The sequence below is a fragment of the Macaca mulatta genome, chromosome X (assembly GCF_049350105.2).
Source record: "Macaca mulatta isolate MMU2019108-1 chromosome X, T2T-MMU8v2.0, whole genome shotgun sequence".
Lineage (NCBI taxonomy): Eukaryota > Metazoa > Chordata > Mammalia > Primates > Cercopithecidae > Macaca > Macaca mulatta.
Genome location: NC_133426.1, coordinates 51367598 through 51381528, shown reverse-complemented (window position 1 = coordinate 51381528; position 13931 = coordinate 51367598). Strand labels below are relative to the sequence as shown.

The 13931-nt window shown below is 40.2% G+C and overlaps 1 protein-coding gene across 1 annotated transcript; it reads right to left on the bottom strand.

Annotated features, from left to right (window-relative positions):
- Positions 1-273: 273 nt before the first annotated feature.
- On the bottom strand, positions 274-13669 carry LOC144338515 (uncharacterized). The gene is given in 8 exon segments (XM_077988403.1): positions 274-319; positions 2638-2690; positions 3162-3676; positions 3679-3841; positions 3844-4327; positions 4385-4495; positions 5168-5275; positions 13641-13669. Coding segments are annotated over 8 exon segments (1509 nt in total).
- Positions 13670-13931: the final 262 nt, after the last annotated feature.

Here is a 13931-nt window from a genome sequence, read left to right as displayed (position 1 = left end):
ATAAATGAGATCATCCAGTAGAGGGTGTAGAGAGAGGACAGTGAAGATCTCTCTGAGAGGTATCTACATTTGAGACTTCCAGATGGTTATGTAACTGAGTATTTCATATTTCTAAGAAAAAGAGAATGAGTTATTATTTCTTATTTTGGTTACTCCTTTTCTATTTTTTCCTTTTCTCCCTGTTCCCCACTTCCTGCTTAGCCCTTTAGAAATTCAATTATAACCTTTTACCTCTGCTTCACCAGACACTTCCTACAAGGCAATTTCATCTAACTATGTGCTTAGACGCTCCAATGTGGAGCTTTCTCCCACGAGGAGACTGCCACGAGGACAATAGTCAGTTTACAACCCAAAGTATGCCTGCTACAAAACTCTCCCACCCGGAGAGCTTCAGCCACCTTTACAACCTAGTTCTGTCCATGAAGAAACAAACTCGACTGCCTGGTAGATGAAGCAACAAAGTGAGCATGCAGACCCCCACCTGTTTGCTTCCTCTCCTGCATGCCATTTATGCTAGTCCCCCTTTGAAAAGCATGCACTTTCTGCTCTAAAAGTGAAGCGATACTTTTAAGGAAGGAAATCTGTACTTCTTCCCGTAAGCTAGGTTTTGAATAAAAGGTCACTTTCTTTATACCAGACCTCACTCTTGTTAATTGGACACTGTGCAAGTGGCAAGCAACTGAACTTGCATTTTAGTTAGTTTTGGTGGCCCATATGGGGAAGTTCTGTGTGCCCTAGGCGATCCAAGCCTGTCAGCCTGGTTTCACCACTGGGTCAGGCGTGGGGTCGCCTGTGAGTGCCAGCTGCTCTTGGCTAGCAGACCTGTGACAGGACCATTAGGGAACTTCCCAGCAGCTGCCAGAAAGGCTTTTGTTCTTGGTGAACCTCCCTTTCACCTCCTATCATGTCTGCTGCTTTCAATGCTTCACGGGTACAAAGAAAGTGACCTCTAAAGCAGCTAGCAAACTCTGGAATTAAGTGAGTGAGTTTGAGTGCACTTGACCACTTTCTGCCTCTCTTGGGATGCTGCTGGGGCCCTGCTTTATTTAGACTTGGCTGATAGTGACACCATTTCATCATTTTATACATTTACATTTGTTTGTATGTGCAGCACCAAAGGAGCATTTGCTGGGCTTGGACTCAGCTGCCTGTGGAGCCATTTGGAACTGGGGTGGGGGATTCAGGATCTCACCCAATCCCTTGATTGGTGATTCATTCGGAAGCATGCTGTTTGTTTCTATGTGTAAATGTATGACTTTGTGTATGAGCCCTGATCCCTTTACTCTCCACCTCCAATTTCACCCTTCTGACTATCTGGGAGAGCCTCCCACTTAGGGTACTGAGACTCTCTTTAATGGAAGATAAATGAGAATGGTGGGGGTAGTGACCCTGCACTGTGTGATGGCTGGAAGGCTCCCAAGTTTCCTTTCAGTCACTTTACCTCCTTTCTGTCTCATTCCCCACTCATAAAACCTTCTTCCCCTCCTTTCTTTCTCATGCCCCACTTGTAAAACCTGGCTTCTGCGTGGAGGCCTGCCAGGCTATATCTTTCTCTTCTTTTCTGCCTGCTTTAAATCTGCTGTTACTAAGCTGCTGGTACTGAGATAGGACTCATTATTGGTGGTCTAACTAGAACGTAAACATTGGAAACTCATTTGAAACTGAAGGGAAAAAGGGTAAAATGTTTCTTTTTAAAAAAGCCACCACAGAGAGTGCTTTACCAAAATTTAAGTTCACAGCTTTTACTGGATTATGTATTGGGGCAAACAAAGTTTAGCCATGTAAACAAGTTCCAATTTCATGAAAGAATAGCTTAGTAGTGTGAATTTCACCATAAAGTGGTGAGTTTGTATATATTTTTTGACAGTAACTAATTTGTTATTAGTTCAATGATAACTTCTAAATCTGAGTTATTGACAAAATGCCCATATGTTTAACTTTAAGGTTCTTACTTAAACACCTAATGTTTACAGGCTTTAAAATGGTTAACAGGGAAATAACTTTAAATATGACCACTTTTGTGTAATAGCTCAGTTTTCAGAAGTAATCTAAATAAACTGTTAGAAATGGGAAAGTTGGGTACATATAAATGACATAAATGCTTGTAAGTAGACTTATTGTATACTTTAAAATCTTAGAATTGTTTTGAATGCTTATTGGATATCTGGGTCATTGCCAATTAAAAAGGGGTTATTGTATGGGAAACATGTTCCAAAACTTGTGGAATGGTTCTCATCTATAAACTGCTAATATCTGATACACAGTTCAGGACTTATTGCTTCCTAGGTTTATATAAAATGTACCAAAGAACATGGGTTCTTATTGTGTCTGGAATTGGTTCCTTCCGGTGGGTTCTTGGTCTCGCTGAGTTCAAGAATGAAGCTGTGAGTGTTACAGTTCTTAAAGATGGTGTGTCCGGAGTTTGTTCCTTCCAGTGCCCAGACTTCAGGGTTGATTCCTTCATCAAGTAGGGGACAACAAATGGGTAACTTGTTCCCCATATTCATGTAGATAATCGCTCCAGCTTTGGCTAATACATCCCTCCCTAATAAGGGTGTGGGACTTTCAGGCATAACAAGAAAGGCATGTGAAAAGAGCAAAGTCTCCCAATTACAACTGAGGAGGTGGGAGAAATACCTGGTTACAGGATGTCCCTGGATTCCTCGGATGGTAACGGACCTTGAGGACAGCTGTCCAGGACAGGAGATTAACACTGAGAAAGTCGCGCCAGTGTCCAGGAGGAAGTCAATTTCCTGGCCCTCGATGGTTAAATGTACCCGGGGCTCAGTGGGAGTGATGACATGAGCTGGCACTTGCCCCGGGCACCCTCAGTTCTGTTGTTGGATCATCTGGTTAGGGGCTTCTGTCCCAGAGAACCTTTGTCCTCTGGGGCAGTGTGCTTTCCAGTGATTGCCTCGGCATAGTGGACATGGGCGAGGGGGAAGCTTGTTTCTCATAGGACAATCTTTTTTAAAGTGTCCTTGTAAACCATACTGATAACAAGCCCTACAGGTTGATTGGCCTGCTTCATTTTCTGTCCTCTCTGAACCACCAAGGTTTGTTTGTCTGAGGGCCATGACTAAAGTTGCGGCCTTTCTCTGATCTTGCTTTTCCTTTTGGGCCTGTTCCTCTTGTTCCCTATTATAGAACTCTGAGGTTGCCAGGTTTAATGATGCCTCCAGATTTTGTTCAGGGCCCAGGGCTCGCTTTTGAAGCTTTCTCCTGATATCCGCAGCTGATTGGGTAATAAACTTATCTTTTAGGATCAATTGACCCTCAAGTGAGTCAGGTGACAGGGGAGTATATTTTCTTAAGGCCTCCCGTAGCCCCTCGAGGAAGGCAGAAGGATTTTCTTCCTTTCCCTGAGTTATGGTGGACATCATTGAATAATTCATGGGCTTTTTCCTAATTCTCCTTAGTCCTTCTAGAACACAAGTCAGCAGACGTTTACGACTCCAGTCCCCATGATCTGAGTCAAGGTCCCAGTGGGGATCCATACTGGGGACAGCTTGCTGACTAGTAGGGAATTTGTCCCTTTCTTCAGCTGTCATTCCATCATTTACTTGACTAAGATACCAGGTATCTCCAAACTCTCGGGCTGCAGCTAAAGCCACATTCGTTTCATTAAATGCCAGGGTTTGATCTAACAATAGCATGACATCTCTCCAAGTGAGTAGAAGGTTTGCCCTAGACCCTGTAGGACATCTGTATACCTATCAGGATCATCTGAAAGCTTCCCCAGGTCTGCCTTGATCTGCTTTAAATCAGAGAGGGAGAAGGGGACATGTACCCGGGTTGAGCCAAATTCCCCTCCCCCTACAGCTTGAAGGGGGACATAACCGATAGCCTGGGGGTTTTTTGTGGTCCTTTGGAGATTTCTTTGCTTGTTTCCTTCCAGGTGGGGGAGATTAGAGGAGGCTTATCATTAACAGGAAGGGGAGCTATAGGGAGGCTAGGATATGGGGGTAAGCTGAGAGGTCCTCCTGTGGGATGTAAATTGCAAACTTTGCATAGTTGTGTATTCTCCTTCAATGAAAAGAAAGCTTGGACATAAGGTATTTCACTCCATTTGCCTTCCCTCTTACAGAAAAGGTCAAACTGCAGGATAGTATTGTAATTTATACTTCCCTCAAGTGGCCGTTTTTCCCCACCAGAGAGAGAATATTGGGGCCAGGCCGTACTGCAGAAAAAAATGAGCCACCTCTTTTTCAGGGTTTGCGAGTTAAATTGGCCCCAATGGCTTAGAATGCATTTCAAGGGTGGGCATCTTGATGCCTGTTTCCCATCCGAAAGACAAAACCACCCGCGGTTTTGTTTGTTTCTCCCCCTGCCCAAGAACCTGCAACGGTCCCTGGACCCTGCTGATCGGAATAGTTGCACTCACCGACGCAGCAGCAGAAGCATCTCTTGCCCAAGAACCTGCAATGGTCCCTGGACCCTGCTGATCGGAATAGTTGCACTTACTGACGCAGCAGCAGAAACACTAGTTTTCCTCCTAGATCACAAGGAGGACCAAGGAAGGTCGGATTTAGTGGCCCTTACCGATGCATTCTCGAAAACCTGCACCTTTGCCTGTCCTCCTAGACCACAAAGAGGACTGAGAAATAGTGGATTTAGTGGCCCTTACTGACACATTCTCGAAAACCTGTTAGAGTCCTAAGCATTCTCCTGTTAGTATTGGGACTTTACCCTGTCCTATAAAGATGTTATGCCCCAAAAATGAAGTGGAGGGCCATACTCTGAGGGAGGGGAGGGATCTCCAGAGTTGGAAGAGTGATACCTTTTGTCCTCATTTATGTGAATAGGAAGGATAAAATTTCTGAGGCTCCCCATATCCTAGCTTCAGGAATATCTTTTGTTAGGCCTGCTAGTCTGAGGAGGGATCCTCAAATTCCAGATAAGATAGTCCTCTGCCCCAACGGGGCTTTGGGCAAAAATTATGTCCTTTTAACTGGTGAGCCCAGGTACCTAAAGAAGGTAACAGAGTCCTGGAGTTTATAATAGAAATCATTCTTACAGGAGAAACTAGAAAAGCACCAGAGACAGGGAGTAGTTTTTAGAAGCGGGACTAGCCTCAGAGAAGAGAGGCGAGAGGAAGTTTATCTGACAAGCATTAGAACCCAGGAGGCAAGGGTCAGGATAGATAGGATAGACAGGCGAACCTCACTTGGACAACATGACTTTGAGAGTTCCGCTCATGGCCACAGGGTCAACCAACTTGTTGTCGGGACCCCAGAGCTGAATGGCTTTCCTCTCTGTCGACCCTTGGCTCAGCCTGGAAGTACAGGAAAAATGGAAGCTTGTTCCAGGCAAACCAATGCTCCCAACTTCGAAGAGTTGGGGGTTGTTAGAGAGCCCTTTCCCAGAAAGCCTGACACCTGTGTCTTTAGTCCGGCAGCCGTGCTAGTCGCTTTTAACTGGCCGACAGGTGCCCCGTGTTTATCCCCTGAATTCTAAGGAAAAATAGGACAGACTAGCAAGCGAAAGGGGTCCAATGGTACTCACCGCTTGGTGATAGTCGACAGTCCCATCTGGGTCGCCAAAATGTGTCTGGAATTGGTTCCTTCAGGTGGGTTCTTGGTCTCACTGACTTCAAGAATGAAGTCGCGGACCCTTGTGGTGAGTGTAACAGTTCTTAAAGACGGTGTGTCTGGAGTTTGTTCCTTCTGATGTTCAGATGTGTCTGGAGTTTCTTCCTCCTGGTGGGTTCGTGGTCTTGCTGACTTCGGGAGTGAGGCCATAGACCTTCCCAGTGAGTGTTACAGCTCTTAAAGGTGGTGTGTCCGGAGTTGTTTGTTCCTCCTGGCGGGTTGGTGATCTCGCTGGCTTCAGGAGTGCAACTACAACCCTTTGCAGTGTTACAGCTCATAAAGGTACTGCGGACCCAAAGAGTGAGCAGCAGCAAGATTTATTGCAAAGAGCAAAAGAACAAAGCTTCCACAGCATGGAAGGAGACCTGAGCAGGTTGCCACTGCTGGCTGGGGTGGTCAGCTTTTATTCCCTTATTTGGCCCTGCCTACGTCCTGCTGATTGGTCCATTTTACAGAGCGCTGATTGGTCCATTTTACAGAGTGCTGATTGGTCCATTTTTAGAGTGCTGATTGGTGTGTTTACAAACCTTTAGCTAGACACAGAGAGCAGATTGGTGCGTTTTTACAGAGTACTGATTGGTGTGTTTACAAACCTTTAGACACAGAGCACTGATTGGTGCATTTTTACAGAGTGCTGATTGGTGTGTTTACAAACCTTTAGCTAGACAGAAAAGTTCTCCAAGTCCCTACTCTGACCCAGGAAGTCCAGCTTGCTTCACCTCTCATTATTGAGAAAAATAATTTTGACTAACTCAAAAGTTATCTAAAAGTTAATTCAAATTACGGAGTTGAAAAGGTTATACATGTAACTTTCTGTATTGCTTTTTAAGTCCTTGTGCTATTAAGACAGGGCTTTGACTCTTGGGTCTAAAAAGGGTACATGATAATGTCATGTCTAGCCTTAATTCTTGTGAGCAATTAAAATCCTTTGGAAGCTCAAACATTACTGCTCTAGGTCCTTCTGGAAAGGTCAGTGGCATGTGGCCCATCCCATACCTCAGTAGGCTTTGGCCTTTCACAAGAACAGCCTAGGTGCAATTCCCAGCTTAGGGAATAAGTCCATTCTGGTTTGTTATTTGTGTGACTTTTGGCCATTTATTGATTCTTTTTCACTTTATGGAAAGCTTCTGATTTCCTGTCTTGAAATTTTCCTTTCCCTGAGCTTTTGAAAATCACTTGCCTTCTTTTCAAAAATGCCCCATGCACCTACGGTTAAGTCATACCCTTGGTTAAGGCTTATTGATTTCATGTAGGAGGTTACCTTTATTTTAAAAAAAAAAGTCAGAAATATTGGCCCTTTGTCCTAGCTGAAAGCTGGTAATAAAAGATTTTAAAAAATATATTTTTTTGAGAGCTCTGTAGTTAGAAATTAACTTAAAGGTGATATTTGGGCTATATGTGTACATATATTGTTTTAAAACCCCTGCTTGCCCCCTAAAAACTTCTCAGTCAATGGAATTCTGTCTGATTCTCCATTTACTCCTGTCCAATCCTCCTTCCTCTTGTATCTAATATTTTATCTCCCTACCAGATCTGCTGTCTGTGTATGTATATGTGTTGTATGTGTAATGCTTATATAAAAGAGCTCTAATTGGCTTAAAGAAAAATAAGTGCTTAAATCAAATATTTTTCTAGAAAAATAAAAACTGTAATGCCTATTAGTTCACAAGACTGTAGTAATCGTTGGTAAATAAACCTAGTTTTAAAGCTTATTGATAAAATAAAACTGTATTCAACGTTTAGACATTTGGTCTAAATTAGGCAGGTCAGATACTGTTTTCTAGATGCTTTAAGGTCATAAGCTGCTTCTAGGTCTTTTAATCATTACTTAACGTGTCTGTTTATAGCCAATTAGATTCTCTAGTTAAGGCCTGGGGACATAGAGTTAGCCAGTTTCCCTGGCTAGGCTGGGAAGAGTCAGACATTGTCTGCAGCTCTGTCTTTGTCCTGGGCTCCATAATCTGATTGATACGTGGTTAAAATTGCTTACTTACTGGGTTTTTCACCAAAAACAAAAGTTGCGGAGAGTTAACATTGTAACACGTAACTGAGACTACTGAAGAAACAGCTTTACATGCAAGGTGTATAAGGAAGGTAGAATGTATTTTTAGTAAAAGGTTATAAGAAGGCATATAATTATGGTTTTTGTTAAAGGAAATGTAATTTTGTCTAGTCCAGAGGTTTTTAAGGATTTTCCTAAGCTAAAAGAATAATAGAACAAAACTGAGAGCTTAAGCAAGTTGTAAAAGAGTTTTGAGAGATTGATCTTGTAAAGGAAGTTCTGTGGGTGTGAGCAAGTAGGCTAAAATTTGTAGGACGCTATTTAGTTTTTCTGAAAATTAAACATTAAAATAAAAGCACACTGATGCAGGGCCAGAATCTGGGCCCATGTGTTGGAATCACAAGGTCTTCTTAGAGTAGTGATCTGCTCTTTAATGGAAAATTGTAAAGCGTTATGAAAGGCTTATGGAAATTTTAAATTATAATCAAACTAATTAAGATTGGACAGATTTGTTTGTAAGGTTTTATTAAGAATTGGGTTTAACATTAATAGCACACTAAATGCAAAGGTGAAATTTGGCTTTCTCTTTTGAACAAGATTTTCATGTGGTATTAAAATATAATGAAAGATTTTTGTTTTCCTTTTGAGTAATGATAGAAAAAAGAAGGGAGAGAAAAGAGATTCAATTGTCCTCATGCTGTCTTTATTGGGTTTTGTTTGGAAAGCTGAGTCTGCCTTCTATCAATGAGTAAAGATTTTTGAATTTAAAGAACTTTTGAATTGTTTTGGTTAAATAAATAGCTTACAGTAAGCTGGGAATCTATTTTGTAATATCAGGTGTTTAAAGCTTTGATATTAGATAAACTTTTCAAAGTCAATTTCTAAATTAAGCTTTTTTTTTGACCTGGTTAACTCTTTCATTAGGTCCCCTGAAGTCCAAAAGAGATATATTTGGCTTATTTGGTATATTAAAGCCATACAGGAGGCACTGTTACATATAAAATGGTGTTTAACTTTCTTTCTTTGGGTTATATTCATATAAAAATGTTATTGGTATGTTTTTCAGAATTGTGTATCCCCATAATTCTGATGTCTCAGGGTATGTTATCAGTAATAATTAAGATTGCTATGTTAAATTATTGTATGCCACAGAGATGACCAGATTTCCTTGTCAATTGTGTCTTTATCTGTGAGTGTTCTGAGATTTTATCATCCATAATTGTTATTTTATTTTGATTCTTTTCAAAGGCCTTTTTATAATCAGCTATAGGATTCTGACAGGTATTCTTGAATGCAGGTCTCTAATAACTTTGGAGATTGTGACACTCGAATGGACAAAAAAACTTCCAAGACTCCCATAGAGAGCTAATATGTTCATGAATATTGAGCAGAACAGGAGTTAATTGCATAGACTGAACTAATAGAAGACTAATCTTTCTATGAATTTTTGTTTGAAGCATTGCTAATTCTTTTGTTTCTCAGAGTCCAGAAACCTTTTTCTCTTTTGAGCTATTTATAGCTTTCAACAATTGGGTAAAGTACACTCGTGTGAGAAAAATTTGGAGCATATTTCTTTCTACCTGATTTCCCCAGAACTTGAAAACTATTTGTAAGTATACTTAGTTTATAGCAGTATAGTTATTTACATAAATTCAATAAGATTCTGTTCTTTTGTAACAGGACACCATTGGAGACACTGGTTATTTTACCAAGGCTTTAACTGGATTGGCATACTTTCAGATATGAACAGATGGCTTTAAAAAATCAAAATTGACTTATAGAGCCAATTAAAGCCCCCTTGGGAAAAACTAGCCTAATACCTTGTCCATGCAGTCCCTGTACAGGGTTTCCTGACCTGTGGTAAGTAAAGAAGGCCACTTTCTGACAGGCTCAGGAGCCCCAGGTTATCTTGGGACTTCAAAAGGAGAGGAATTCACTCAGTCCATGCAGGTATTTGCAGGCACCAATAAATCCATGACTGGGCTTTAAAAGTTTTAATCTAAGATTCCATATAAATAAAAATTCCAGCAAAGCCAAGTTGCAAAGGAACTTATATGGCAAATAATTATTCTTGCTGTACTTGATGCAAATAATTAGGACAAGCAAAATAAGACTAAACCTTACTTTCCAAATAAATTTATTCTACTATGATTTGTCTTTAGTAAAAATGGTGACTGGAGAGAGAAAAATTATGTTTCAGAAGAAACTATAGTACACCTGTGTTAGATTCTAGTCTTGTCCATTGTTTTTGAGTTTTTATTATTTTCTGCAATTTGGACTAAATTCTGAATTCTTTCTGGCTCCAAGTCCCTAAACAAACACTTTCAATTTTTTTTTTTCCATTTTCCTGATCTGAACTTAATGAAATTGCTACTACATTATTCCTTATAATACAGGCAAGAAAAACATGTCAGGCTGCCACAACTTTCCACCTCTGTAACTAAAGATGCTGTGAGTCTAACATCTGGAAAATTGTGCCCAACATTAACCTTTATTTTTCTTCTGTTTCCATAGAAATGCCTCTTATTAAAAATCTGTTTGCCTTCATCACATACAGAGGCCTAGCCCATCCGCAGTGCTACCTTCTGGATGAAACACAGCTGTTTAACTAAACTAATCCATTCTCATGGACTAGACAGGGCTTATGACCACCTTCATGAGTATTCATAACTTCTTGTAACCTTTTAAATACATATTTAGCCATCCTGTAATCATATCCAGTTACAATTGGCAGTGGGGAACCTGAATGATAATTAAGAGTAACTGCTGTGTATACATCCAAGATAATTTGGGAAAATGTCTCTAGCTTTGCAAGACATGCACCAACAACTCAAACCTATGTCTGACACAATATTGTCAATAGACCAATGGTCAGTATCCTGGTTCAGGTCAAGACCATCTTGGTAGAAAAAGCTGCTTGTAACATTGGCCCTGATTACAGGGATAGGCATATTCCTCTGTTGTGGAGTTTACAGCAATTGCACACTCTGTATGGAAATCCAAGACAAGCTTTCCCAAAGACTCTTCAAACTTCACACCATAATGTTCCAACAAACATCATCTGTGAGTCTGGGTACTTGTGAATATTTCCAACTCCAAGTAGATCAGTTTCATTTTGACAACTAATGACTATGCCCTTTCTCAGCAGGAAGTAGCCAGAGTGAATATGGCACCCAAATCCCATAGAAGTAAAATGGAACCTGACAGTGGGAAATTATAATTGAGTATACCCATATTTCTAAGAAAAAGAACATAAGTTATTATTATTGTTTTCTCTTATTTTATCAATTTCCCTGTTCCCCACTTCTTACGTAGCCCTTTAGAAATACAATTATAACCTTTTATCTCCCCTTCATCAGACACTCAAGTTCATCTAACTATGTTCTTAGAAGCTCGAGAGCAGAATTCTCTCCCACCAGGAGACTGCCTTGAGGGACAACCGTCAATTTACAACCCCAAGTATTCCTGCTATGACACTCTCTCCCACCTGGAGAGTTTTGGCCACCTTTACAATCTAGTTCTGCCCACAAAGGCACCAGTTCGCTGTGTGGTACATAAGGCACCAAAGTGAGCATGCAGACCCTTACCTGTTCGCTTCCTCCCCTGTGTGCCATTCGTGCTAGGTCCCCTTTTAAAAGTGTCCACTTTCTGCTCCCAAAGTGAAGTGGTACCTCTATGGCAGGAAGCTTGTATTTCTTCCCCTAAGCTAGCTTTGGAATAAAAAGTCACTTTCTTTATACCAGACCTTGCTCTTGTTAATTGGACTCTGCAAATGGCTGTGTCCAAACCTGCATTTTTGTTATAGTTATATGAGGATCTTGGTGAACGCATTTCCCAGAGAAACACCATTATTTCATGACAACTATGTGAGTATGCACACGTGCACGCACATGTATACACATAAAGTCTTTAGAAATTGTCATAAGGGCATATAACAAATGAAGAAGTATTTCAGAAAATTACTAAATATTGGCAAAAATGGTTAGAATCTGTGACATTTGAGCTACAGGCTGTTCTGTCTCCCCGAGGCCCATATGACAAGCTCTACTCTAGACCTCTACTATATGTGCTACCTGTGGATATGACCAAGAAGATGGGGGCTTCTGTCCCCCAAGTTCCTAGTCCATAGTTTGACCCAGGAGGAGAAAGCCACCAGTGTCTTATCCCTCCACAGCCTCATTTTGCAGAAGTGCTAGTCCAGGCAGACAAGTCTGGGCTAGAGGACTAGCTCCCACTTGTGGGGTGAGGCCTCTGCCTCAGCTGTGATAGGCTAAGACTAGTGGGTTCCCAATCTCCTGTGTGCCAGTGTATTTGTAAGGTAAGGTTTCTACATGGAGATTGGCAAGCTGAAATGACCAGAGGCTACCATCTCTCCTCAGTGTCCACTAATAGAGTAGGGTGTTTCGGGAGGAGAAGTGGTCTACTATACCCACACCCAGTTCAGGTACACTTGTCCAGAGTTTCTATATATGTAGAAAGGCAGGGCATAAAGCATAGCATCTCTGCTTGAAGGGACTGAATTTATGGGGAACAAAATCTGGAGAAGTTAATGCCTGAAAGCATTGTCGATAACAGTGAGTATCTTAATGGTGAGCAATTAAGAGGGGCTTGGTGGTTCCACGCTACTAGTAGCAACAAGGGAACACTATAAAACAGTTTAAGAGGCATCTAAAGACCACTCCACCCAACAGCAATAAAATATATATTCCCTTCAAGTACATGTAACTTTCTGCAAAATATATCGTATGCTAGGCCATAAACATACCTCAGTAGATTTAAAAATACTGAAATCATACAAATTATGTTCTCTAACCAAAGTGGAATTTAGAAATCAATGACAGAAAGAAATATGTGAAACTCACAAATATGTAGAAATTGAACAACACATTCCTAAATAACCTGTGGGTCAAATAAGAAGTTACAGTGGAAATCAGAGAATATTTCAAGATGGATGTAATCAAAACACCAAAGCAAGAAGCAGCTAAAGCAGTACTTACGGGTTAATTCATTGAAATCTCCACAAAAAAAGAGGAAACAAAACACAAAACAAGCAGAAGGATAGGAATACTAAATATTCAAATGAAAATAAATAGAGAATAGAAGAACAATAGGGAAAATCAACAACACTAAAAATTCACTCTTTAAAATGATCAGCAACCTGGATTGTATCCAGAATATTAAAAATGCTTAAAAGTCAATAACAAGGCTCCTCCAAAGAAATATGTAAGTGGACAGTAAGCGCATGAAAAGATGCTTAACTAATAATAAAATATTAGTTACTGGGGAAATGCAAATTAAAACTACAACGAGAAACCACTTATCACCCACTAGAAAGGCTATAGCCAGAAAGACTAAAAGTAAGACTTAGTGAGGATGTGGAGAAGCCTGAGCCCTCGTACATTACTGGGGAGAATATACGATATCACTACCACTTTGGAAAATAGTTTGGCAGTCCTTTAGAATGGTAAGCAAGCTTACCATATGACCCAACAATTCTACTGTGAGGTATCCATTCAAGGGAAATGAAAATGTTTCACAAAAAGGCGTGTACATGAATAATCATAGCAGCATTATTCACTATAGCCAAAAGTGGAAACAATTCAAATGTCCATAGACTATGACTATATAAAGAAAATGTAGTATACCCATACAATGGGACATTATTTAGCAATAAAAAGGAATGAAATACTGATAGATGCTATAACGTGGGTAAACATTGAAAACATTATGCTAAGTGAAAGAAGCCAGACACAATACATTACATATTGTGTAATACTTGTTTTATATGTAATGCCTAATATGGGCAAATCTAGAGCATCAGAAAGTAGATTAATGCTTGCCTATGGCTAGGGGAAAGGGGAATGAGGATTGACTTCTAATAGGTACAAGGTTTCTTTTGGTGATGATGAACATATTCAAAATTAGATTATGATGATGTTTGCACAACTTTGTAAATACTCTAACAACCATTGAATTGTACACTTTAAACTGGTGAAGTTTATGGTATGTAATTATATATATATATATATATATATATTTAAACTTACCTGTGTCTAGAAACAAGTTCAGACGTCATTATACCTTAACAAAGCTGTTAACAAAAAACATTTCTGTGATGAGCAGAGGGAGAATTGCATACAAAAGAGTCATCAAAATAAAGAGAATTGAGGATATACAATATTTTAAGGAGGGAGTTGTGAAGAATATGGAGTATTATAGTGGTGGTGACAGAAAAGATCATTAATGAAAACTGTTTCAATAGAGTGGCAGAGTGGTAAAGCAGAGATGGCAGTGGGCTGAGGAATAAGTGGGAGATAAGGATCTGGATTCAATGAGTA